Source organism: Colobus angolensis, unplaced genomic scaffold, assembly GCF_000951035.1.
Source record: "Colobus angolensis palliatus isolate OR3802 unplaced genomic scaffold, Cang.pa_1.0 Scaffold225, whole genome shotgun sequence".
Taxonomy (NCBI): Eukaryota; Metazoa; Chordata; class Mammalia; order Primates; family Cercopithecidae; genus Colobus; species Colobus angolensis.
Genome location: NW_012115433.1, coordinates 6364838 through 6390557, shown reverse-complemented (window position 1 = coordinate 6390557; position 25720 = coordinate 6364838). Strand labels below are relative to the sequence as shown.

The following is a 25720-nucleotide window of genomic DNA, read 5'->3' as shown; positions in this document are numbered from 1 at the left end:
ACTAAACCTGGAAACAATTTGAACTCAAGGCTGAAAAACAGCTTCTGAGTCAATGGGTGGCCCATTTTGGGCTGTGCCTGACCAAGCTGTCTGGCTGGGTCTGTAGGAACACTCTTGATGGTGTCATAGGCAACAAGTCAATGGTGCATTTAAACAGAGTTAGGGAAGTGCTCCATGCACTGCCTGGTTACATCTTGACTCCAAGGATCTTATCCTAGGAACTTAAATGAAATGGGCACACCAAACTGGTGGGCTCACTGTGGACTCAGCCTATTGCAACTATGTTACAAGTTTTAATTTTTGTTTTCCTTTTAGCTTTTTTTTTCCTCCAAATCTTTTATTCTTTTTCTCTATTTAGGTTTTGTCTTAGAAACCTTATTAGAAATTTCAAGTTGGAAAGACTTTAAAAAGTCACCTTATCCAGCTCCCTACCTGCAGGAATCGTAGAGCACCACATCCAAGTTTTTCAAATGTGGACACCTAAAGCTGAGACAATCATTATCTCACAAATCTGCCAGTTTTGAGTAACATATAAGAAAGGTATTTCTTATTATTACACTGATAGCTTCAACTGGAAGATTTCATAATCTCATACCCACAGGGAAACTCTAAAATCTTATTTAACAAAATGACCAAAAAGCTGATACACTGAGTGGCTGTTACATTGCTAGCTCATCCCTTTTGCATAAGCTTTGTTGATTCAGAATTACGTGATAGCTTAAGAGTCTCCATTAGAAAATTTGGAGAAGTATGAATGAAGCATAGCAACAATTCTGTGTAAAAGCTGAAGGTTTTGATGGGGTGTGAAAAGAGAAAACTGAACAGTGTCATGTGCCATTCTGTCATCTTTAAAATTAAAATGTCATGTAAGGACATACATTCTTATAAGGATCATTGAACATATTCTTCTTCATTTTCAACAGTGAAACAGGTTGTATCTCCTCCCTTCCTTTTTTCTTTCTAAGGCTTATGAGAGTTTCAAGGAGAAGAGGTTAATCAATTTGATTTGGGATAATGAGAGAAGACTTTGTGAGGTAAGGCTTGAATTACCTTTGGAGAATGAGTATTGAGTGTCTGGTTTGGTGGGATGGGAAAGACTGAATAAAGACCGATGAATAAATGCAATAATTTTTATTGACTCTGCTTGGGTGGCTAAGTCATGATTACTCAAGCCACTATTATGCAAAGTAAATATGCAGCCCACAGGCAGCCATCACTGTTCATACTTATCCCTTACTTTGGGGAAGGCAAAGCATTTGTTACTATTGACCCTCTGTATCTGCTGGTTTGAATCCACAGAGCTAGAGGCCTTTTCAGGGGCTTGAACATTGGTAGATTTTTGTTATCCACAGGTGGTGGAGGAGAGCGGGGAGGGTAGAGGGTGGTCCTAGAACCAATCCCATGCAGATACCCAGCGACACCTGTATATTCACCTTGTGACCTAGTGTAATTAAATCCTACTGTCCCTGGATGCTACCATTTTAGAACCATGAAACCAAGTGAGAGATCCGGAAAAACCCTCATATCCACATCTGTGCCTCCTAGGGCTTTCTTGGTGTGGGGAAATCCATTGCTTATGATTACAAAGGGAACTCTCCCTTTTCAATGTAATTTTTTTTTTTTTTTTTTTTTTGAGATGGAGTCTCACTCTTTTGGCCAGGTTGGAGTGCAGTGGTACAGTCTCGGCTCACTGCAACCTCTGCCTCCTGGGTTCAAGTGATTCTCCTGCCTCAGCCTCCTGAGTAGCTGGGATTACAGGTGAATGCCACCATGCCTGGCTAGTTTTTGTATTTTTAGTAGAGATGGGGTTTCACCATGTTGCTCAGGCTGGTCTTGAACTCCTGACCTTGTGATCTACCCACCTCAGCCTCCCAAAGCTGGGATTACAGGCGTGAGCCACCATGCCCTGCTCAATTTAATATTTACCCTGTTTGTAAGCCAAAGTTAACCAAGGACAAGATTTGACGGCCCACAATTCTCTCTAGGAAAGACAATTGGCCCTATTTATAAACCTTGATCTAGCCAGCTCTGCTTGGCACTATGTAAGGGAGCCTTTCCCTCCTATGACTCCTCCAAAAGTGGTGGTGAGACTGCCTGCCTGGTATTAAGGAGGGAAGAATACAGGCTGGTATGAAAGCGTTCTAGGAATCTGGCTACAAAACTCAGCTGTGCCCCGAGATGAATGCCCACCCATATATTCACTATTATTGGTTCTTTGCCAGCGTCAGGCCTAGGACACTCCCGGGGTCTGTGGATTTGACTTCTGTAGAATCAAACCTTTTTTTTTTTTGGAGACGGAGTCTCGCTCTGTCGCCCAGGCTGGAGTGCGGTGGCCGGATCTCAGCTCACTGCAAGCTCCGCCTGCCGGGTTCACGCCATTCTCCTGCCTCAGCCTCGGAGTAGCTGGGACTACAGGCGCCGCCACCTCGCCCGGCTAGTTTTTGTATTTTTGGTAGAGACGGGGTTTCACCGTGTTAGCCAGGATGGTCTCGATCTCCTGACCTCGTGATCCGCCCGTCTCGGCCTCCCAGAGTGCTGGGATTACAGGCTTGAGCCACCGCGCCCGGCCTGTAATCAAATCTTAACAAGCAGAAGGTACTTTTCACTCTCAAATCCATTGGTTGTTTCCTGGGGTTTATGACTGATCTTCCTACTAGGACTGAATTATGTCACAAACCAATACTTCTACTGCATCCAATCTGCCGTTTCCATAAAGGAACACAAAGACCCTATGGAACTGTAAAGTCTGACAGGTGAAGGTCTAGGAAAACTGTCCTGGACAATTCCAACATGAGGGGGAGCCTGGCTGGAGCCACAAGGGTCAAAGCCGCTGTAAATCCATCAGCAAAACGAGCCATACGAAGGGAGGGGAAGACAAGAGTCACGTTTTGCTAAAAAGAGGATTCAAAAGGTTAGGTAACCCCAAAACTAGAAAACTGAAATACAACAAAAGTTAAAAGAATTAAACAACCATTAAAAAAAAAAACCAATGAATTGTGAATGAAGCTGAAGATCTGAAAGAAGAAAAGCCACTAGGCGAAAACAGCAGACATGAAAGCTAAATTCAACAGAAATAAAGATTAAACTATTTTCGATCCAGAAAGTTGAAAGCCTAGGAAAAGCAGAAGTAAAATCTGTGAGGCTTAAAAAAAAAAAAAAAAAAAAGGCAAAAATTTAGAGGTGGGAGCAAAAAAAATTGGCTATAGCAAACAAAACGTTATTATGGAAGTTCTGACGCAGGCACGGTATTTTCTGTCATTATCTGGCAGCCTAGCAGCAGGTCTGTCATCTTCTGAGTGTCCACCTGCTCTGACCCTCGCCCTCCTCACAGGTGGCCTTTCAGGACAAGCACCTACAAGCAATGCAGCTTGGCCTCAACAAACTTCCCTGTTCGTCTGTCTTATTAAATGAATAACCCTAGAGAAGAGGTAGATGAATATGAAACACTCATTTTCTAAAATAGTTCAAAGTTTGTTTACCTGGTGATGGTGTACGTTCGTGAAGTCTGTTCTTTTGCACAATTCTTGATCCCACGATAATCTCATAGTATTTCGTTAGCACCGTCATCAGCAAAGTATAACGTTAACATCAATGCTGTCAATTGATACCAGCTCTGGAAAATGGGGTTAGAGTCCGCAATATTTGTATTCCACTGAATCCAAATTGGGTTTCACTCAAGTGAAAATTTGTGATACATTCTAAACAAGATCAGTAGAAAATTCATCTTTGAATTAGCCATGGTTTTTTTTAAAAAAGAATCTGTCTACAAAGTATTCGAACAAAATAAAGTGGGTGTTTAATCCCATGTTTAAGAACTCTGATACAATTAAATACAGTGGATATAAGGAGAACTCTTTCTTATCTATGAAAAAATTTCTAAATGACCCCTATATGAACTTTAATGACCTGGTTCTATTTCAATGAAATATTAATAGTGACATGCTTTTTAATATGTCACAATCCCAACATTGTATCATTTAGCCTAGCCTTCTTTCAGTGAGATTTCATTACTGTGTCAGTTTTAATTTAGTCTTTTTGCTTAGTACAAGTTCTCCAAACTCGCTCCAGCCTTCACATGGAAGGCTTTTGGAGATTAGCACCACTAGCTGACATCCTCCATCTTCCATTAGGGACAAGATTCTGCTTTCCCATTTTTACTAAAATTTGCTGGTTCTCACCCTCCAGCCCCTGTGCAGTTCCTGGGACACCCAGAAGTTACCTAGTTAACCTCATAATAATTAAAATCAGGCACCTCTCAGAGTATTAAGTAGACTACAAGGCAGGTCTTGTGAACGAAATTTTTTATTTACACACTGTATCTAGAAGCAGATACATAAATTCTTATACAATTAATTTCCAAAAATGTGCAAGAAATTACTATAATTTGTTTACAAACCAAAACACGTATTAAAATCAATGGACTTTGGATAATTCATTCTGTGGTGTTCTCAGTACAAATGGTACACACCTGATTTGAAACATACAGAAAAAGTGTAAACTACCGCAATCTGAATTGCAAGTATTAATTTCATGGCACTCCAACAACTATGAAATTTCTTTAACCCAACATGTATATACTTATTACAAAATTCTGTAAGAATTTTTCATAATCTCTGGATGTAGAGTTTGGATCACTTTTCAGAAACAGCAACTACACACTTTGCCATGTTATGACTGATTAATAAAAAGAATGTTTATAAAAAACCTTCTTTACAGGATTAAAAAAGTATTAAAAGAAACCAAATTTGTGATTGCTAGTGTACCAACACTTTTAGAATTTTAAAGTTATTCATGGAACTGGCTATTGTTCCTTATTAGAGTATTCAAGAAAACTGCCTATTGCTGGTAGTGAGTTCATTTTGAAATTAAGACTTCACATTGGATGAAAAGCAATTAAGATTTAAATGAAAAGGTATTATTCTGATTCATCCGTAAAGCAGTATCTCCCATATACAATGTGAAATGTACAGTAATTAAAACTGGCATTTCTGAAAGCATTGTTACCAAGATTATTTTAAACCTGCAGCACTAGCAGAGACATTGCATTAACCTATGTTAGATTTTAGTAACTTTTATCCTGTTTCAATAATACTGGCTCAAAAATTACAACATATACTTTGGGTTTTGTTTCCTTTATGCCAATGATTTAGCCTTTTGGAACTTTATTTTCTTCAACAGCAAGATGGTTGCCCTGTGTAGCTGGTTTCCTTAAAAACTATTTTTAGTTCTATGATCATTTCCTGTGACATATTTTGACCTTCTAAATTTTCAGATTATTGCACCAAGTAGAAGAGTTTTCCTCAGACAGAAAGAGAAAGAATTAGATATTTTTCAAGTACTTTCTATAGCCTTCTTATTATTTATAAAAATGCGTAATAGTGTTATAGTAAGCCTAAAAATAGCTTCTGGCCTCCATCATATTTTGTGATGAAATATTTAATAGAAAACCACTCTGATTCATCTATTATGGCAAATGGATACAGCTTTCCTGTTTTTTCTTGCCTTGAGCGCAGATTTTTAGAAGCACTTATTTAAAAAGCACTCATAGGCTGTGTCCATGTCATAGATGTCAACTGCCAATAGAATCCTAAAATTTAACCAAATTGTGTCTAGACCAAACTAAAGGATGAGTTTTCTCTCTCTCTTTTCCCTGTTTCCACTTTTAACCGGACTGTGTTTCTATCACATAAAGCCAATCTTTCACATTGTTGTGCTGCCTACCCCAAATGGTTATCTTTCTACACAAAAGTAGAAAATACCGCAAAACATCTTTCTGCTTGTAAATTTAACTTTTTGGCAAATAGTTTGACTTTATCATTATACTATCAGAATCTAACAATTTCAAACTAGATTAGAAAAGGGCATATTAAAGTATATATTATGAACATACAAAAGCGCATCAAAATTTGGCTTTCTGAATTAGAACGGTATCAAGACTGTCCTCCACTAAAACACAAAATACAATTTTAAAAACATTTAGATGAAAATCTGAATAATCTTGACCCTAAGCGGGTAGATCTTAAACACATGACATGATGAGAAAACGCAGGGAATAGGTTATGTCCACATGAGATGGGTTCAGGGCAGTCCAAAGACCTCTGTGCACCATGATCTCACAAGGAGGACATGTAAATGCTTCTGGAGACACGGAGAAGCCATTTCAACATTTATTACTAATACACAGTGACTCTGTGACAAAACCTGCCATCTAATATAGATGCACAGGGACTTTTAACCCACCCTAGATATACTTTAAGTTGTTTTAAAAATAAATAGTTTTGCAAAAAAATAGTTTAAATGTCTCGCATTAATTTGATAACAAGCTTACAACTCTGTAATAGTTCTTAATCCAAATAGCTTATAATGAACACTTAAGTTATATGATTACAGTATACTCCATATTCCATCTTATTAGGAGAAAACATATGAGAAAATGAAAGAGTCTTTGTAACAAGGTACAATCAACATCCCACCAAAATTAAGTACCTTTTCCCCTTTAAGTCAAAATACCATAAGACCATAATATTATGGCATTGTGCCTTTTCTTGGTAATATCTCAGTTCTGACCCTAAAAAACAAAGAGAAAAAAGTGAGGATTCAGATATGTTTCAATGACAAAGCCAAAAAGTTTGACCTAAACCTTTACCCTCATGTTTAAAGTGGGTAAGAGACTTTTCCTATCTCTTCCTTTAAGTGACAAAGGAAGAACCATCCCAAATTACAAGTTTCATCTAAAATAGAAACCTTTTCCTTTAAAGGTGTGTAGCTGAAAATTTTCTGGACAAGGCAATCCCAAAATACTACATCCATTGCAGAACTGTGAAATGAATAAACACTCTGCATTTCAAAATAACTAAAAATTACTGAATATAACATCCCTCCCCAACAACCGACTCAAGGAGATAAATTAGCAATGGCAAATTACTTAAGACTTAGCTAAATTTTAAAAACCTATTTTTAAACGGCAGTATACATGATAGACAATATGACTTCCACATTATCTAATATGGTTTAAACTTTTTCTCACATTGTGAGAAAAATTGCTCCACAATTTCCACAATTTTTAAACTAAAGTCATCAAGGGTTCTCTTTATAGTGGGGGTAAGGATTGGTCAAATCCAGCACACTTTTATAGTAACTACATAGAAGAAAGATATAAGTCCAACTTTAAAACAATGTTTTCTTTCTATTCAAATCAATTTAAAACTTTTTATAAACATTAATGTTGCAAGAGAATCCAGTTCATTTATGAAAATTAGTTGACAATCAAGTTCACCCAAGAAAATGCTGACTAAGCTAAAGAAATCACAGATAAAACATTTTACCAAAAGTATAGGTAACACACAAAAAAATGCTATCACAGGAAGCTATGATCATCTAATATTTCTTTAATAATAATTCTAGTTCCATAGGTTTTCATGTTATGCGCCAATTTGTACCCGAGTTCAATTACAGAAAAGGCAACAATTTCTAAATTGGTGGTATACATTTCTTTACAATTTTTTAATGTAAGGCCATTTATTAAAATAGACAAACTATAAGATGAAAATGAAGGCAACAGAAAAATTCAACTTTTCACAACCAAAAGAATTAGCACAACCTTAGAAATAATTTAGAAAAAAGTGTTGTTAAAAGATAAGTTGCAGATCTCCGTTCCATTACCCAAGATTATGTCAATTGACGATTCTAAACAAATCTTTTTAAAGAGATTAAAAACTCATCTTCAGTGTATAGCAAATTCTGTGTTTTATCACACAGGTATGTTTATTCAACACTATCTTTTGAAAATGGGCCATTTAAAAAGACATAGCAATTTCCATTCTGTAAGTTTCATTCAGTTTTACGTAGGGTTGAATACACATGAAATGTGCTTTTAATGCATAAAAATCACAGTGGATAGCAGCAAAGGACTGGGGGGAGGGGCATTAGGAGAATTTGATAATTCACATTGTGATTATTCTGCACATTGATGAAAGATAATTCACACCTCTAAAACCTCAAGACTTCCCTTTTTAAAGAACCAAAATAAACCCAAGACACCTTGCTGACACTTCCCCACCCCTAAACAAACTGATGACTCTTTTACACATAAAACTGAAATAGTTATGGCAGCAAAATATTTTGATGGCAATGAAAGTCTGTAAACTGTATTTCAATCTTTTGTTCTTATTCCCAAAGTGCAAGATGCAGGGTTCTCAATCTTTCAGTAGTGCTTCTCCTGTAAGTAATCCTTCATTTTGTTTGGCAAAGGCAGTTTCTGAATTAAGTCTATTCTGGTATACTGACGTATAACAAAACGACACAGGTACTGCAACGAGCGCACCTGCATGAACCGGGACACTGGGTTGGTCAGTCTGACGGGGTAGGTTGCAGATCCAGGCAGCCGAGACCTTGAATAACAAAAAGCTCCATTTTCAGAGTCCCTGATTGAATGCTCAATTAGATCAACTATGGACGTATGTCCTTCCACATCGGGCTGTTCATAAAAGCTAAACCTACCGTTTGAGTGCTCAATTCTAGTGTGAAGTGTTTTACCATGGGAGCGAAAGCTCAAGCTTAAAAGGTAACGGTCATCAGAACTGTCCCGAACAAGAAAAGAACCGTCTGGCACGTTTGCTAGCTTCCCTTCTGCCTCCCAACGTGTGATTGGTCCCCAGTACCATCCTTGTTTTGCAAGTTTTTTCAGCTCCTCTGTAAGGCTTGTCACGACCATGGGACCACTACTTTGCACTGAGTCATAAACTCTTGCAACCCCAGGAGCAGAGTTCGGATCAAAATTCAAATGACAGCGCATACTTTCAGCCACGTGGGCTTCTGTGCCAGTGAGTCCACTGAAGTTCCTTTGGATTTGATTATTCTGCATTGGAGGTAGCAATGGTGAGAGTGGAGGGACATCATCGTGACCCGCTCTCGGGCTCTGCAACATGACTCCCGTGGTGCCAATCAACAAGCCATTCACGGACTGATCCACGAAGATCTCTGGGGCCACAACCAGGTCCTGGTCTACCTGACTCTCATCTTCGGGGAAAGAGCGCCCTCCCACCGGAGGAGGAAGCGCAGAGACTTCCATGGGAGAAGAGCTGTCCAGACAATAGCTCCGTGATCCTTCCAAAGGATACATCCCCTCATCTAAAGGCACAGTATACTGAATGTAGTCCTGAGGCATAAGTCCAATAACGACAGGCACATGTTCATCCAGGTGGAGATGCAGGTCTCCGTTATGAGAAGCCGAGCTCTTCAGTGAATTGGCTTGCTCTTGGCACGCGGTCTCGTTCTGGAGGTCGTGGAAATCCTTCCGGACGCCATTCAGGGCTGGGCTCGGGCTGGAAGAGTGAACCAAGGCCTTGACTCTCACCTCCATCTTGATGCAGGTCTCCTCGGAGTTCGTGGGCCGCAGAGGCCACGGCGTGGGACTGTAGTGATGGCTGCGGAGCGAGGTGGACCGTATCGGCCTCTGAGCTCTCACGTCTTTAAAGACTATGGGTGCTGAGGAGGAGGAGAAGGTGTCCTCGTCGGCAGAGCTCCCAGAGGGTGTGCCCGCCTTGCCTTTTGGCTTCTGTTTTGCAGAAAGCCGCCTTTTTAGCGTACCCATCAGGCTCTCGCTTTTCGATCTGTTTTTTCCGCCTTTTTCATCTTCACCGTTGATATCGCAGCTGGCCATATCTTTACCATAGCAGCTACCAAACAAGGAATCATCTTTTCCAAAGTCACTGGCTAGCGATGGTTGTTGTACTACCATGAAATCAGTTTCTTCTTTACTTTTATTCAAGTTAAAAGATTTCCGTAAGGTTTTAAGACTAATTTTCTTCATTATGACTAGTTACCTAATCCAAGGGATCAAAATTTCTATCTGGAATATTATCCCCAAACATCTGGAGAGGCTGCAAGGCTGCATCTATGTATTTTTCCTGCTTCATTTAACCTTTGGAGCCATTTTCTAAAAAATAAAAAGAAGAGTCATATTAAAAAATATTTCCACAAAAGTTTTAATTTAGTCAGTTTTAATCCTTTAGCTTCTGACCAACAATACCCCAGTCTTTTTTTTTTTTTTTTAAGATGGAGTCTTGCTCTGTCGCCCAGGCTGGAGTGCAGTGGTGCGATCTCGGCTCACTGCAAGCTCCGCCTCCCGGGTTCTTGTGATCCATCCGCCTCGGCCTCCCAAAGTGCTGGGATTACAGGCATGAGCCACGGTGCCCAGCCCAGTCTGTCTTTTCTTAATGTCAACTCTGTTAGGACTGGGATTTCTATTGCACCCAGCAGAGATCACTGCCTACTACACATGAGCATTTGGTAAATATTTCATGATGTTTATAAAGAACAAGCCTGTATCTACCTTTATTTCATTTGGCACCTTGCTTTTTGGTATAATCTCTAACGTGTGGGCCAGTGTTCACGTCCTTCCTAGCTGGACTCTAGCTAGACCGGCGCACTCCTTCAGCACTGACCCCGACTGCTCCTCTGCTGCCCGCCCATGTCCCAGGAGGACAGTAAAGGCGCTCCATAGAACTGCAGTAACAAGCCTAGTCAACTCAACAACTTATGCATACTTTAAATATTTAAGCATATGTCAAAATAAACAAAAAGAATTTCATTATCTAGAGATGTTCCTCTATACTCAAGAGTTCCTTCAGAACAAGAATCATTCACCTTCAAGTTCCCAATGCACAGAGAAGGAAGAAGCCCAATGCATGTGGGCTGAAAAGCTTCATCTCTTAAGTACATCCATAAAAACCCATGTGTCTAGTTTTGATCTATTTGGAAGATTATGAAACATATTTCCAGAATTATTCTTTCTTACTCTTCTTTTCTTGCAATTTCCCATGGCAAATTTTTACTTCTATATCCAGAAATATATTTTCTAAACTTTTTTTGTACATTGTTCTACACTGAAATGACAGGATTTCCATTCTGTAAAGACTTTCTGAAAGTCATTTCACAAGAAAAAATCTTGGTTCCATAAAGCACGTTAAGCAATCCTAACACTACTTTGCAAAGGCCTTGTGTTTAAATTGTGTGGAATGTTTTCTTTCCTCCAAGGCCATGTTCTGCCTTCTCTGCAACCATCAGAGTATGCCTTGACAAGGTGACTCGCTTGACTTTGGCGAAATGCTAATAAAGCCCAGAACAAGATTCTAGCCTACCAAACCAGCAGTTTTGCACCACTCAGTTTCTTGGCACAAGACTAGGGCTCTAGCTATGATCCCATTCATGAATTCACTCTGCATTTACTAAGCCCCTACTTGGCCTCCGCTGAGTCAGCTTGGCTTAGCCCTGTGTGGCAATACACAGATTAATAAATAACTGATGGTCGCCTAATCCAGTAGGAGAGACAGATGTATGAACAGATAAATTGTAGTATCAACCCTTCTGTAATATAATGGTACACAAGGTGGGAACTGACAGGAGAGAGAGAACCTGACAATTGTCTCCTTTTAGTTACAGGTAGGATTTGGGTGGTGTGCAGATGGAATCATCCTTACTAAAAACCATTCAGAGCAGACAACCTATCAGGGGATCAGTAATACCATGTCCCCAAAAGGAAGAACCAATTTTTAAAAGTCTACTGTCATGTACTACATTTCCGAGTAAGTTGTAAAAAATAAAAAACTTAGGCCGGGCGCGGTGGCTCAAGCCTGTAATCCCAGCACTTTGGGAGGCCGAGATGGGCGGCTCATGAGGTCAGGAGATCGAGACCATCCTGGCTAACACAGTGAAACCCCGTCTCTACTAAAAAATACAAAAAACTAGCTGGGCGAGGTGGCGGGCGCCTGTAGTCCCAGCTACTCGGGAGGCTGAGGCAGGAGAATGGCGTGAACCGGGCAGGCGGAGCTTGCAGTGAGCTGAGATCCCGCCACAGTACTCCAGCCTGGGCGACAGAGCGAGACTCCGCCTCAGAAAAAAAAAAAAAAAAAAAAAAAACTTAAAATATTTGAAGCACCAGTTACTTTTGAATAGTAAATGAAGTTGTATATTAGGTGAACTCAGTGTCTTAGTAGCATGTCTTCTACCCAAGCATAATGAAATATTATAACTGCCAAAATCAGTAACTGATTAACCCTACTAAATGTGAGATTCAAATAGTTCTGCTTCCCACTATCACGCCCATACCCCAAAACACAAGAGACTAGCAACCACGGTAAAAGTACCTGGCAATTACCTACTTGAAAATTATTCCTTTTTCAACTACCAATCCATATTTATAAGCTATTAATCAATACTAATATTAAAGAAACAAAATGCAATCCTAGACATTACAAACTATAAAAGTTCTATTAGGCCATATGGTCTTTTACCTCTTCCCTTCATATTCTAGGCGAAGATTACTCTAAAATTTTTAAGAGTATCTGTTTTTCTGTTTGCACATCCAAAAATACATGCCATCTTTTTATAGGATTACCATCTGTCTCATGCCTAAGTAAATGTTCTGAATTAGTTTTACTGCTTTTCTAATTGTAAAATTTTAAGTTTACACATATACTTGAAAATGTATATAAAGTTTCAAGGGAAAAAGCTTTACACATTTAAATACTTTATCCATATGGGTAAAGGAGAACTTCTTCAAATAATTTCAACCTCTTCTTAAAGAAATGACTTGAGGTAGTCATGTCTGTCAGTCATCATAACACATAATGAAAAAATTAAAAAGATCAAACAACGACTTAACCTTCAATACACAAAACAGCTTTATTATCCCCATTTTATAAAATGAGGAAACTGGTTATCAGAGAGATTGGAATTTGCCCAACAAAGTTAAACAATTTGCTACTAGAAACAGCAGATCCAGAATCTGAACCTGGCTATTTATTTGCAAAGCTCACATTCTTTCTCTACACCAAACTGTCCTACCTGTCATTCTACTGCTCACATCAGTAGTTCTCAAACATTCTGGTCTCAGAACCCCTTTATTCTCTTACAAATTATTGGAAGACAAGAGGAAGCATTGTTTATGTGGATTGTGTCTATTGAAATGTACCCTACTAGAAAATAAAACTGAGAGACCAGGCATGGTGGCTCACGTCTGTAATCCCACTCTGGGAGGCCAAGGCGGATCACCTGAGGTCAGGAGTTCGAGACCAGCCTGGCCAACATGGTGCACTCCATCTCTACTAAAAATACAAAAAAAAAGAAAAAACAAAATTAGCCGGGCATGGTGGCGTGTGCCTGTAATCCCAGCTACTCAGGAGGCTGAGGCAGGAGAATTGCTTGAGACTGGGAGGCAGAGGTTGCAGTGAGCTGATACTGCGCCAGTACACTCCAGCCTGGGCAACAAGAGTGAAAACTGTCTCAAAAAAAAAAAAAAAAAAAAAAAGAAAAGAAAAGAAAACCCTGAGAAAATTTGTTATTTATTTATTGAAGACACAGAATCAGAGTCTGGCTGTGTTGACCAGGCTAGAGTGCAGTGGTATGATCTCAGCTCACTTCAGCCTCCTGGGTTCAAGAGATCCTCCCACCTCAGCCTTCTGAGAAATTGGTACTATAGGCACGCACCACCATGCCTGGCTAATCTTGTCTACTTTTTGAAGAGATGAGGTCTAATTTTGTCTACTTTTTGTAGAGATGAGGTCTGTGTTGCCTAGGCTGGTCTTGAACTCCTGGTCTCAGGCAATCCTCCTACCTCTGCTTCCCAAAGTGCTGGGATTACAGTGTGAGCCACTGTGCCCAGCCTAATTTTATATGTATTTTAAAATGACAATATACTCTTTACTTGTTAACATAAATAACATTTTCATGAATGATAATAAAAATCAGTGAAAGTAGCACCACATGACATTACTGTAAATCTCTTCTGCCTGACTTAAAGGAAGACAGCCAGACTCTCATGTCTGCTTCTGCACTGAATCTGTCACAGAACAGTAGCCCTCTCTTATCTGCAGGGGATACATCCCAAGATCCCCTGTGGCTTCCTGAAACCACAGACAGTACAGAACCCTATATAAAGTATACTTTGCTTTTTTCCTATACACACATACCTATGATAAAGTTTAATTTTTAAGTTAGGTACAGTAAGAGATTAACAACTATAAGTAATAATAAAATTGAACAATTATAGCAACATATTGTAATAAAAGCTATAAGAATGTAGACTCTCTCACAAAATATCTTACTGTAGTGCACTTAGCTGTCTTCAGATGACTATCGACCATGGGTAATTAAACTGTGCATGGGGGACTACCTGTAAGAAGAAAATTCAGCCTCCTCCAGATACATAGTTGGAAAAAGGAAAAATATATTTTATTTAATAACCTTTTCATATAACTATGGATATCTTTCTTTGATACTATATCAAAGCTCAATGAATGACAGTTTCTTAATGTTAAAATTGCCCTGCAAAATCCGAAACCATAACATGAAATTTTTTACTCTATAACATTCAAACCCATTGGTCGTGCCTATAATGCCAGCACTCTGGGAGGGTAACTTGAGGTCAGGAGGTCGAGACCAGCCTGACCAACATGGTGAAACCCCGTCTCTACTAAAAATACAAAAATTAGCCAGGCGTTATGGCTCACGCCTGTAATCCCAGCTACTCGGGAGGCTGAAGGAGAATCACTTGAGCCCAGGAAGCAGAGGCTGCAGTGAGCCGAGATCACACCACTGCACTCCAGCCTGGGCAACAGAGCGTGACTCCATCTCAAAAAAAAAAGAAACTTTGAATTTTATCACTGGCAACAATACTGTCATTTGTTTTTATTGAAGTGACAGACTCATGTTGATCATTTATGGGAAAATATTTTAATCATGTGTGTCTGTCCATTGTTGTTTTTAGTAAAAGTGGTTATTTCACAAAAAAGGAGCTAGTTAGCTAGTGTAGCCAGCAATTCAAACAACAAGCGCTTCCCCTGGAGACACTCTTCCTTCCTCAGCATGTACTGGAAAGTGTCTTTGAAATATTCACATTTCATAAAAAAGGATTTTAGAAAGATGTATGCTCAGGGTAAAGATTTCATAAAATTAATAGTTTTTATAGCTTCATCAATGGCATCCATAAGTATAACCATTTTTTTTTTTTAACTAATGTGCTTGGTTCTTACTAAAGTAAAAAACATATGACTATTATTACATTTACTATTACAGTTTGGTGCCACTGCCTTGACTCATGGTGAGGCATCATCAGTTTAATCCATCATTGCTTTCTGTCCCATCAGTGAAAAAGGCAAATGATGTTTCAGCATTATGATGAAAGGGTATCCACAGATCAGAGCCACAGGCTTAAATTATCTGTGAAGGCAATTTAAAAGAGTAAAGACTTTAACACAAAGCAAAGAATCCACATAAAAAGTAAATAGCGTTGTAAATATCTCTCTACACCGTAAGTTGCATTGTCAATTTCTGAACCTGCACGGTTCATGTACTTTCATCTCAGTTTCTTAGATTCTACTCCACTGCTCCTGAACCTGTGGGAACCCTACTTGCCATTCCCTTAGGAAAAAAAGGAAAAATAAGAGATATCAAAGTCTTCCCAGAAAGGGAGAACAGAAAAAGGAAGAATGGAACAGACCATATAATAAAAAAGAATTACAATACAAATATAACATGAAATACAAGATGTAGGCTCCAAAATGTTTGTTATACCAATACATATAAATGGAGTAAATCCAAGTATTAAGACTTTTTTTTTTCCTTTTTCTTTTTTTCTTTTTTTTTTTTTGTGAGATGGAATCTTACTCTTGTCGCCCAGGCTGGAGTGCAATGGCACAAAATAGCACGATCTCGGCTCATTGCAACCTCCATCTCTTGGTTTCAAGTGATTCTCCTGCCTCAGCCTCATGAGTAGCTGGGATGATAGGCGCCCACCACCGCACCCGGCTAATTATTGTATTTTTAGTAGAGACAGGGTTTCACCATGTTGGCCAGGCTGGTCTCAAACTCCTGACCTCACGATCCACCCGCCTCAGCCTCCCGAAGTGCTGGGATTACAGGCGTGAGCCACCACGCCCAGCCTAGAAGAAAAACATTTTAAGATCTGACTAAAAAAAAAAAACAACAATCATATGTTATATATGGAAAGGACACACTAAAACAAATTATGTCAGAAAGTTTCAAAATATCATAAAATCTCTCCAGTATTTCCACTCTTTCCAACTATTCTCTTCTTCACTGTGCCTGTGATTTTCTTATGCTACCAGCTAGTTGTACTAAATGTGTTCTACTTGAGATCAGGAATGTTTTCAGTAGTGGTCACTGCTATATCTCCAATACCAAAGACAGATCCTGGGCATGGCTGATACTCAGATGCAAACTTTTTTTTTGTATTTAAATTCATTATGCAATTTAAACATATGAACAAATAAGTATATTTTTGAAAATTATTTATATAAAAATAGTGCTAATTGATTTAGAAATAATAAATGCAAGTGGCTAAAAATGTTTTATGCAGAATCAGGTACAGGCAAAAAGACTAGGGAAACATTCCTTCTTAAAAAAAAAAAAAAAAACTATGTCTATAATAAATAATAGGCCAGGTACAGTAGCTCACACCTGTTATCCCAGCACTTTGGGATGCTGAGGCAGGTGGATCACTTTGAGGTCAGGCATTCGAGGGCCAGTCCGGTCAACATGGTGAAACTCCGTCTCTACCAAAAATTACAAAACTTAGCAGGTCGTGATGGTGTGCGCTTGCAGTCGCAGCTACTCAGGAGGCTGAGGTGGGAGGACTGCTTGCACCCAGAGGCAGAGGTTGCAATGAGCCAAGATCACACCATGCACACCCACACACCAACCTGGGCAACAGAGTAGGGTCTTGTCTCAAAAAACAAACAAAAGAATGTGGTAAAAAGGGAACACTCCTACACTGGTAGTGGGAATGTAAACTAGAAGCACTACGGAAAACAGTGTGGAAATCCCGTAAAGAACTAAATGGAGATCTCCTATTTGATCCAGCAATCCCACTGCTAGGTATCTACCCAGAGGGAAAAAAAATGGTATGAAAAAGATACTTGCACACACACAGCAGCACAACTCACAGGTGTAAAAATATGGAACCAACCCAACGTCCATCAACCAATGAGTGGATAAAGAAAATGTGGGGTGTGTGTGTGTGTGTGTGTGTGTACTACTACTCAGCTGTAAAAAGGAATGAAAGAATGGCATTCACAGCGACCCGGATGGAACTGGAGAGCATTATTCTAAAGGAAGTAACTAACTCTGGAATGGAAAATCAAACGTTGTATGTTCTCACTTACAAGTGCGAGCTAAGTTATGAGGATGCAAAGGCATAAGAATGATACCATGGACTTTGCAGACTCAGGGGAAAGGACGGGAGGGAGGTGAAGGATAAAAGACTACACATTAGGTACAATGTACACTACTCAGGTGATGGGTGTACCCAAATCTCAGAAATCACCACTGAAGAACTTATCCATGTAACCAAAAACCACCTGTTCCCCCAAAACTTATTGAAACAAAAAATACATTATAAAAAATAAATTCCATTATGCTACCTTGAAAAAAATAACTGGGCCTTTGTACAAAAATTGTTTTGCAAAGGCAATTAAACTTCTAATTCTAATACTTAAAAGAAGTACTAAACTAGAAATCCTAGACACATTACATAACGATATAGATTGTATCATTTAGGCTGATACAGAGTTCAGTCAATAGATGTTTAAAGAAAACACATTGGTCCTTTATTAGAAATTAATGAAAGAGTGTATTTACTTGTTTTAATTTAAAATAAAATGTTTAAAGTACACGAGTCCCTAGTTTAGTGATGTTTTTCAATTAACTGACAAACACCAATTCTGAAAAATTTTGAAAAAGAAAAATAGTCCTCTTACAGAAAAGAATGGAAAAAGGCATAGGCTAGCAACGGGGAAGCTAGAGTAACAAGATGGCACTGCATTCAAGAAAAACTGGTCAAACAGAATGAAAAGGGGCACATTATGAAAAGCATAAGCCATAATACAACGAAGAAAAAATCTGCCAAAAATTTTTGAACATAAAATGGAACAGCATTAAAATGTCTCTTTCAGCCCAGGAAAATGAAGTAAACAAAAATGAAGAATATAGCAAATTTAAATTACAAAATTAATTTATCTTTTAGACATATGGGATTCTATACCCTAAAAAATGAGAACACATCTCCTTTTCAAGAACTTAGGCAACAGTTTAAAAGCCTTCATAAATTTTAAAAGTCCGAGAGATCTCCTTAATTAACCACAAGGCAATAATAAAAGTGAACAGGACAAGCAAAAAAAAAAAAAAAAAAACTAAGTAAATTAAATTAAAATCAAACATCTTTAAATAACTCAAGTCAGAGACAAAATCTCAAAGTGAACAAAAATGGTATACGAACATAATGAAAACACCACATATCAGCCGGGCGAGGTGGCTCACGCCTGTAATTCCAGCACTTTGGGAGGTTGAGGCAGGCAGATCACTTGAGGTTAGGAGTTCAAGACCAGCCTGGCCAACATGCTGAAACCATGTCTCTACTAAAAATACAAAAATTAGCTGGGCGTGGTGGCAGGTGCCTGTAATCCAAGCTACTCAAGAGGCTGAGGCAAGAGAATCGCTTAAACCCAGAAGACGGAGGTTGCGGTGCCTGGGCAACAAGAGCAAAACTCCATCTCAAAAAGAAAAAAAAAAAAAAAGCTACATATCAAAATCTATGTGATTCTGCAAGACCCTAAAACCGGGTCCACAGAAAATTCAAAGATTTAAACATTTACAAAACTACATGGTAAGGAATTAAGAGAAACAAATCATGCATTCAATTCAAGAAGTCAGTAATTATAAACCCCCAGCCAGCAAAGGAAAAATCAGAAAAAATAACGATAAAAGCATGAATTAATGAATTAGAAAATAAAAAGTAACAGCATTAAACATTACAAGATTTGATTCTTTGATTATACAAGAGAAAACTCAATTGGTAAACAACTAGCTGGCATAACCAAGAAAGGGAAATGTGCTTATACAACATTAGAAATAGAGCAACAACCACACATTCGTGAGGAATCAAAATGTGTAAAACTACTTTGAAAATTCTATGAAAATTAATTTGAAACTCAGATGAAAAGGGTAATTTTATAGCAAAATATATATCATCAAACTTTGCAGCAGAAGACACAGGAATCCAAAAGAAGCTAACAATTGTCAAAGAAACTGAGAAAGTGATCAAGGAGCCACCATGGCTCTTTTTCCTTCAGGAGAAGAAAGGGAAGGACGATAAAGACAGGTCCAAAATTCACACCACCACTTCAGAGCACAGAGAAAACACAAAGCTCCCAAATTTATTTTTGAGGTCAAAAGCATACTGATACCAAAATTTGACAAAGATGACAAAAAAAAAAATCAAACTGATCTCACTTAGGAACACTGAAATACAAACCTTAAATACCAGCAAACGTTGGAAGTGGTAGGGGAAAAGCAATTCAACTAGATAAGGTATATCCAGGGATTGCTACCGTGGCTCTAATATGGAAGTTTATTAATATATACTACTTTATATAAAAGGAGTAAAATAATATGATCATAGCTACGAGTCACAAAAAGGATCTGAAAAAATATTAAACATCAATTCCTGACACCCCAAACCCATTGCAAAACAGAAACAGATGGACATTTAATGTTATATATATATATATACACACATATATACACACACACACACACACACACACACAACATCAGAGGTGTAATGAAGAAATGCTGAAAGCCAGCAACAAGGACATCAATTATCAATATTATTAATTAGCATTATTTCCAACATATCAGCCAATGAATTAGACAAGAAATAAAAATAAATATTGGAAAGGAGAAGACAAAATCATCCTTATGAAATGATTAAACACCTGAAAATTCAATAGATGCAGCTGAACAACAGGGGTATGTTAGGTGATTTTGTCATTGTGCACACATAGCGTGGATTTACACAAATTGTGATTGTATAGCTTACCTAGGCTTTATGGTATAGCCTATTGCTTCTAGGCCACAAACCTGTAAAGCACGTTACTGTTCTAAATATTGTAGGCAATGTAACACAATGGTAAGTATTTGTGTATCTAAACATATCTAAAGAAAGAAAAGGTAGAGTAAAAATATGGTATTATAATCCTATGGGACCATATTACACACTCAGTTCATCATAGACTAAACTGTCATTTTGCAGGGCATGACTGTATTGGGGAAAACAGTCAAGTGACCAATTACAAAATTCTTATGTAAAAATCAGTAGTAATTCTATGACTTTTTTATTTTTAGTTTTGAGATGGGGTCTCGCTCTGTCGCCCAGGCTGCAGTGCAGTGGCGTCATCTCGGCCCACTGCAACCTCTGCCTCCTGGGTCCAAGCGATTCTCCTGCCTCAGCCTCCCGAGTAGCTGGGATTACAGGTGCGTGCCACCACACCCGGCTAATTTTTGTAGATTCTATGATTTTAAGAAGCAGATGAGAAAACATAATAAAAGACTAGATTCTATTTATAACAGCTTCAAAAAAATTGAATAGGAAATGTAAAACTACATGAAACACTTTAAAACTCCTTAGAGAATCATAATAGATCAAATACACATAGACACATCCATATAGACACATCTTGTTCTTAGGTAAAACAATTCAATCCTGTCAAAATATTGACTCGAGATCCCAAGAAAACACCAATAATGCTTTTTCAAGAAAGTCAACAAAATGACAGTGAAGTTAACTTTGTTATGCAAACAACAAAAAGAGAACAATTCTAAAAGACTAATTGAAGGAGGATGAGCTACATGACATATTAAAACATGTGACAACAGCTTAACACTGGAGAAGGGGAAAGACAGAATAGAAAGTCAAGAAATAGACCAAGAGACATATGGGAAGAGTATGTCATTAAGAAGACATCTTAAGACCACCAGGGAAAGGTGAACTATCAGTGAATGATGATGAGCAGGTGGGAGAAACTTTTGGGACTAGTGGGTCTAGCAGGGCTCTTACTTAATTTCCTATCTCAAAATGAATTCCAGAAAGATCAAATATATAAATATTTATATTTTTAAAATATAAGGCCGGGCGCGGTGGCTCAAGCCTGTAATCCCAGCACTTTGGGAGGCCGAGACGGGCAGACCACGAGATCAGGAGATCAAGACCATCCTGGCTAACACGGTGAAACCCCATCTCTACTAAAAAATACAAAAAACTAGCCGGGCAAGGAGGCGGGCGCCTGTAGTCCCAGCTACTCCGGAGGCTGAGGCAGGAGACTGGCGTGAACCCGGGAGGCGGAGCTTGCAGTGAGCTAAGATCCAGCCACTGCACTCCAGCCTGGGTGACAGAGCGAGACTCCGTCTCAAAAAAAAAAACAAAAATTAAATACTATAAATACATTTTTTTCATTTCTTCTCTTCTTCAAAGGCCATGAGATTGTATAGGTTAATAACTGTTAACAGTACCGTTGAGGTTATAACATACAACATATAGTAATTTACGTAAATAATAGCACAGGCTGGGCGTGGTGGCTCATGCCTGTAATCCCAACATTCTGGGAGGCTGAGGCAGGCGGATTACTTGAGGTCAGGAGTTCGAGACCAGCCTGGCCAACATGGTGAAACCCTGTCTCTACTAAAAATACAAAACAATTAGCCTGGCGTGGTAGTGCATGCCTGTAATCCCAGCTACTCGAGAGGCTGAGGTAGGAGAATCGCTTGAACCTGGAAGGTGGAAGTTGCAGTGAGCCGAGATCATGCCACTGCACTCCAGCCTCGGCAACAGAGCGAGATTGTCTCAAAAATTAAAATAACGGCATAAAGTCAGGGGAGGAAAAGGAGACATGAAGCCAAGTGTCTGTATTTTATCAGTATTAAGGTAGCATTATTTTGAAATACATTGTGATAAGCAAAGATACATGGAGTGATTTGTGGAGAAACCACGAATAAAATTACTTAGACAATATTATTTAAAAAATAAAATGTCAACAAAGGAATTAAATTGGCACACCAAAAAATATGCACTTAACACAAAATAATGCAGTAACAGAGGAAAAAATAAACAAAAACAAAATTTAAAAAGAATAGCAAAATGACGAACATAAATCCAATGGAATCAATAATCACATTAAGTGTGACTGGACTAATAAACCCTTACTCCAGGAGTCAGCAAACTTTAGTTCACAGGCATAATTCAGCGCATCATCCTTTCTGTGTATTTCATAAGCTAAAAAATTGTTTTTTTATTATTTAATGATAAAAAAAGTAACACACAAAAATTACATGAAATTTGAATTTCAATGTTCATAAATAAAAGCTTGGAATAAAGCCACTCCTACTTTGTTACATATCTTTTATGGCTGCTTTCTCACTGTAGCCATAAAGCTGCATTGTTAAGGGGTCATAAAGCATGCAAAGTCTAACACATTTACAATCTGACCCTTACAGAAAAAGTGTGCTGATGTCACTCTACTCGAAAAGTAGAAATTGTCAGACTAAATCTTTTTTAAAAAAGAAACAACTACGTGCTGGCTACAACAGGCTCCCCTAACACAGAAAGATGCAAACCACTTAAAAAGGACAGGAAAAAGTTTCCATGAAAATAATAATCATGAGAGCTACAACAGCTATATTAATATCAGAAAAAAATAGACTTTAAGTATTATTAGGGGCAAAAAGGGACATTTCAAAATGATAAAAGGGTCAATACATAACGAAGACACAGCAATTATAAACACATATGCACTTAATAAAACCCCAAAATACAGCAAGCAAAGCCTGAGAGAATTGAAAGGAGACAAGGACAATTCAACAATAATACTTGAAGATTTCAAAAAGCCAATTTCATAAATGATGGAACAAATAAAGATGAAATAGCAAGGTTTATAATACTTCAACACTATCAACTAACTTGACCTAACTAATATTTTTTCAAGGCTTCATTTTTCAGGATAGACCAAAATAAGCCTCAATAGCCAGGTGTGGTGGCTCACACCTGTAATCCCAGAATTTTGGGAGGCAAAGGTGGGAGAATCACACGAGCCCAGGAATTCAAGACCAGCCTGGGCAGCATAGTGAGACCTAGCTGCTGCAAAAAATTTAAAAACACATTAGCCAGGTATGGTGGCACATGCCTGTAGCCCCAGCTACATGGGAAGCTGGGGCAGGAGGATCACTTGAGCCCAGGAGCGTTGGGGCTGCACCTTGTCCATGATTACACCATTGCACTCCAGTCTGGGGGACAGAGCAAGACTGTCTCAAAAAGCCTCAATAAATGTGAAAAGACTGACACTATAATTACACAACGGAAGTAAATTAATTATGTATCTACAACAGAAATAAATCCGGAGAAACACCAAGTATTTCTACATGAAACAAAACACTTCTAAATAACCAGTGGGCCAAAGACTAAAAATCAGAAGAAAAAGTTAAAAAATATTTTGAACAGAATGAAAACAAAACATACACAAATTTATGGGAAGTGGCTAAAGCAGTGCTTAGAAAAAAATGTACAGCATTCAATGCCTATATCAGAAAAGGTCTCGAATCAATAACCTAAGCTTTCACCCTTAAGAAATTAGAAAAGAACTAAACCCAATGAAAGAATAAAATAGTAAATGTTAGAGTAGAAATTAATAAAACAGAAAACAGAAAAACAAGAGGGAAACAAAACCAAAAGTGGGTCATCTGAAAAGATACAACACACACAAAGCTTTAGGCTAGACTGACAAAGAAATTAAGAGAGAAGACATAAATTAGCAAAATCAGAAATGAAAGAGAGGCTATCGCTATCAAACCTACGGAAATTTAAAGGATTATATGGGAATACTATAAACCACCTTTTACCAACAAATTAGAAAACTTAAGAGAAAATGGACAAAATCCTAGAAAGACACAAATTACCAAATCTGACTCAAAAAGAAACAGAGAATCTAAATAGACTCATAATGAGTAAAGAATGAATTGATAGCCGGGCGCGGTGGCTCACGCCTGTAATCCCAGTACTTTGGGAGGCAGAGGCGGGCGGATCACGAGGTCAGAAGATCGAGACCATCCTGGCTAAAACGGTGAAACCCCGTCTCTACTAACAATACAAAAAATGGCCGGGCGTGATGGTGCGCGCCTGTAGTCCCAGCTACTCGGAGGTTGAGGCAGGAGAATGGCGTGAACCCGGGAGGCGGAGCTTGCAGTGAGCCGAGATTGCGCCACTGCACTCCAGCCTGGGCAACAGAGCGAGACTCCGTCTCAAACAAAAACAAAAACAAAAAACAAACAAAAAAAGAATGAATTGATAATTAAAAACCTTCCTATAAAGAAAGGTCAGGCTCGGGTGGCTTCACTGGTAAATTCCACTGAAGATTAAAACAATTAATACAAATCTTCACAAACTCTTTCAGCTAATAGAGAAGAAGGAACAAGCCATTCTGTGAGGCCAGTATTACCCTGATACCAAAGCCAAAGACATCACAAGAAAACTAAAAATCAATATCCATCATGAACACTGACACAAAAATTCTTTATTATTTTTACAGACAGGGTCTCACTCTGTTGCCCAGGCTGGAGTGCAGTGGTGCAATCATGGCTCGCTGCAGCCTCCATTTCCAGGCTCAAGTGACCCTCCCATTTTGGCCTCCCAAATAGCTGGGACCACAGGCATGCACCAGCACAACTGGCTAATTTTTTTATTTTTTGTAAAGACAGGGTCTCCCTATGTTGCCCAAGCTGGTCTAGAACTCCTGGCCTCAAACAATCCTCCTGCCTAGACCTCCCAAAGTGTTGGGATTACAGGCGTGAGCCACCATGCTTGGCCAAAACTTATCAGCAAACTGAATTCAGCAACATATAAAAAGCATTATATACTTTGACCAAATGAGATTTATCCAGGTTGGTTTAACATCAATAACCAATTAATGCACCACAGCATACTAACAAAGAAAGAAAAAAGCACACATGATCATCTTAATAGTTGCAGAAAGGCGGCCGGGCGTGGTGGCTCACGAGGTCAGGAGATCAAGACCATCCTGGCTAACATGGTGAAACCCCGTCTCTACTAAAAATACAAAAAATTAGCCGGGCGCCTGTAGTCCCAGCTACTCGGGAGGCAGAGGCAGGAGAATGGCATGAACCCGGGAGGCAGAGCCTGCAGTGAGCCGGGATAGTGCCACTGCACTCCAGCCTGGGCAACAATGCAAGACTCCATCTCAAAAAAAAAAACAAAAAAAACAAATAGCTGCAGGAAGGCACTGACAACACCTATTGAAGATAAAAACTTTTTATAAGCTAAGAATAGAAGCAACTTGCTCAAACTAATTAAGGGCAACTATGAAAAACCTACAGCTAACATCACACTTAATGGTGAAGGGCTGAATGCTTTGCCACTAAGACTGGGTGCGAGACAAGGACATTTGTGCTCACCCCCTCTACTCAACACTGTACTGAAGGTTTGAGCCAGTGGAACAAGAAAAGAAATGCATACAAATTGGAAAGGAAGAAATAAAACCACCTTTATTCATAGTTGATACAATCTTAGTTTTGCCTTTTTTTTTTTTTTGAGATGGCGTCTCGCTCTGTCACCAGGCTGGAGTGCAATGGTGCGATCTCGGCTCACTGCAATCTCCGCTTCCCAGGTTCAAGGGATTCTCCTGCCTCACCCTCCCCAGTAGCTGCAATTACAAGCACGCGCCACCACACCCAGCTAATTTTTTGCATTTGTAGTAGAGACAGGGTTTCACCATGTTGGCCAGGATGGTCTCAATCTCCTGACCTTGTGATCCGTCCACCTCGGCTGCTTTTTTTTGACAGGATCTCAGTCTGTCATCAG

General features: G+C 38.9%; 1 protein-coding gene across 1 annotated transcript in view; it reads right to left on the bottom strand.

The window, feature by feature from the left end:
* Positions 1–4284: 4284 nt before the first annotated feature.
* SOCS6 (suppressor of cytokine signaling 6) overlaps positions 4285–25720 on the bottom strand; it is a 31008-nt gene continuing 9572 nt past the window's right edge. The window contains exon 2 of the mRNA XM_011944087.1: positions 4285–9937. Coding sequence (XP_011799477.1) covers positions 8204–9811 — 1608 coding nt within the window. The 5' untranslated portion in view covers positions 9812–9937 and the 3' untranslated portion in view covers positions 4285–8203. The remainder of the gene's footprint in view (positions 9938–25720) is intronic.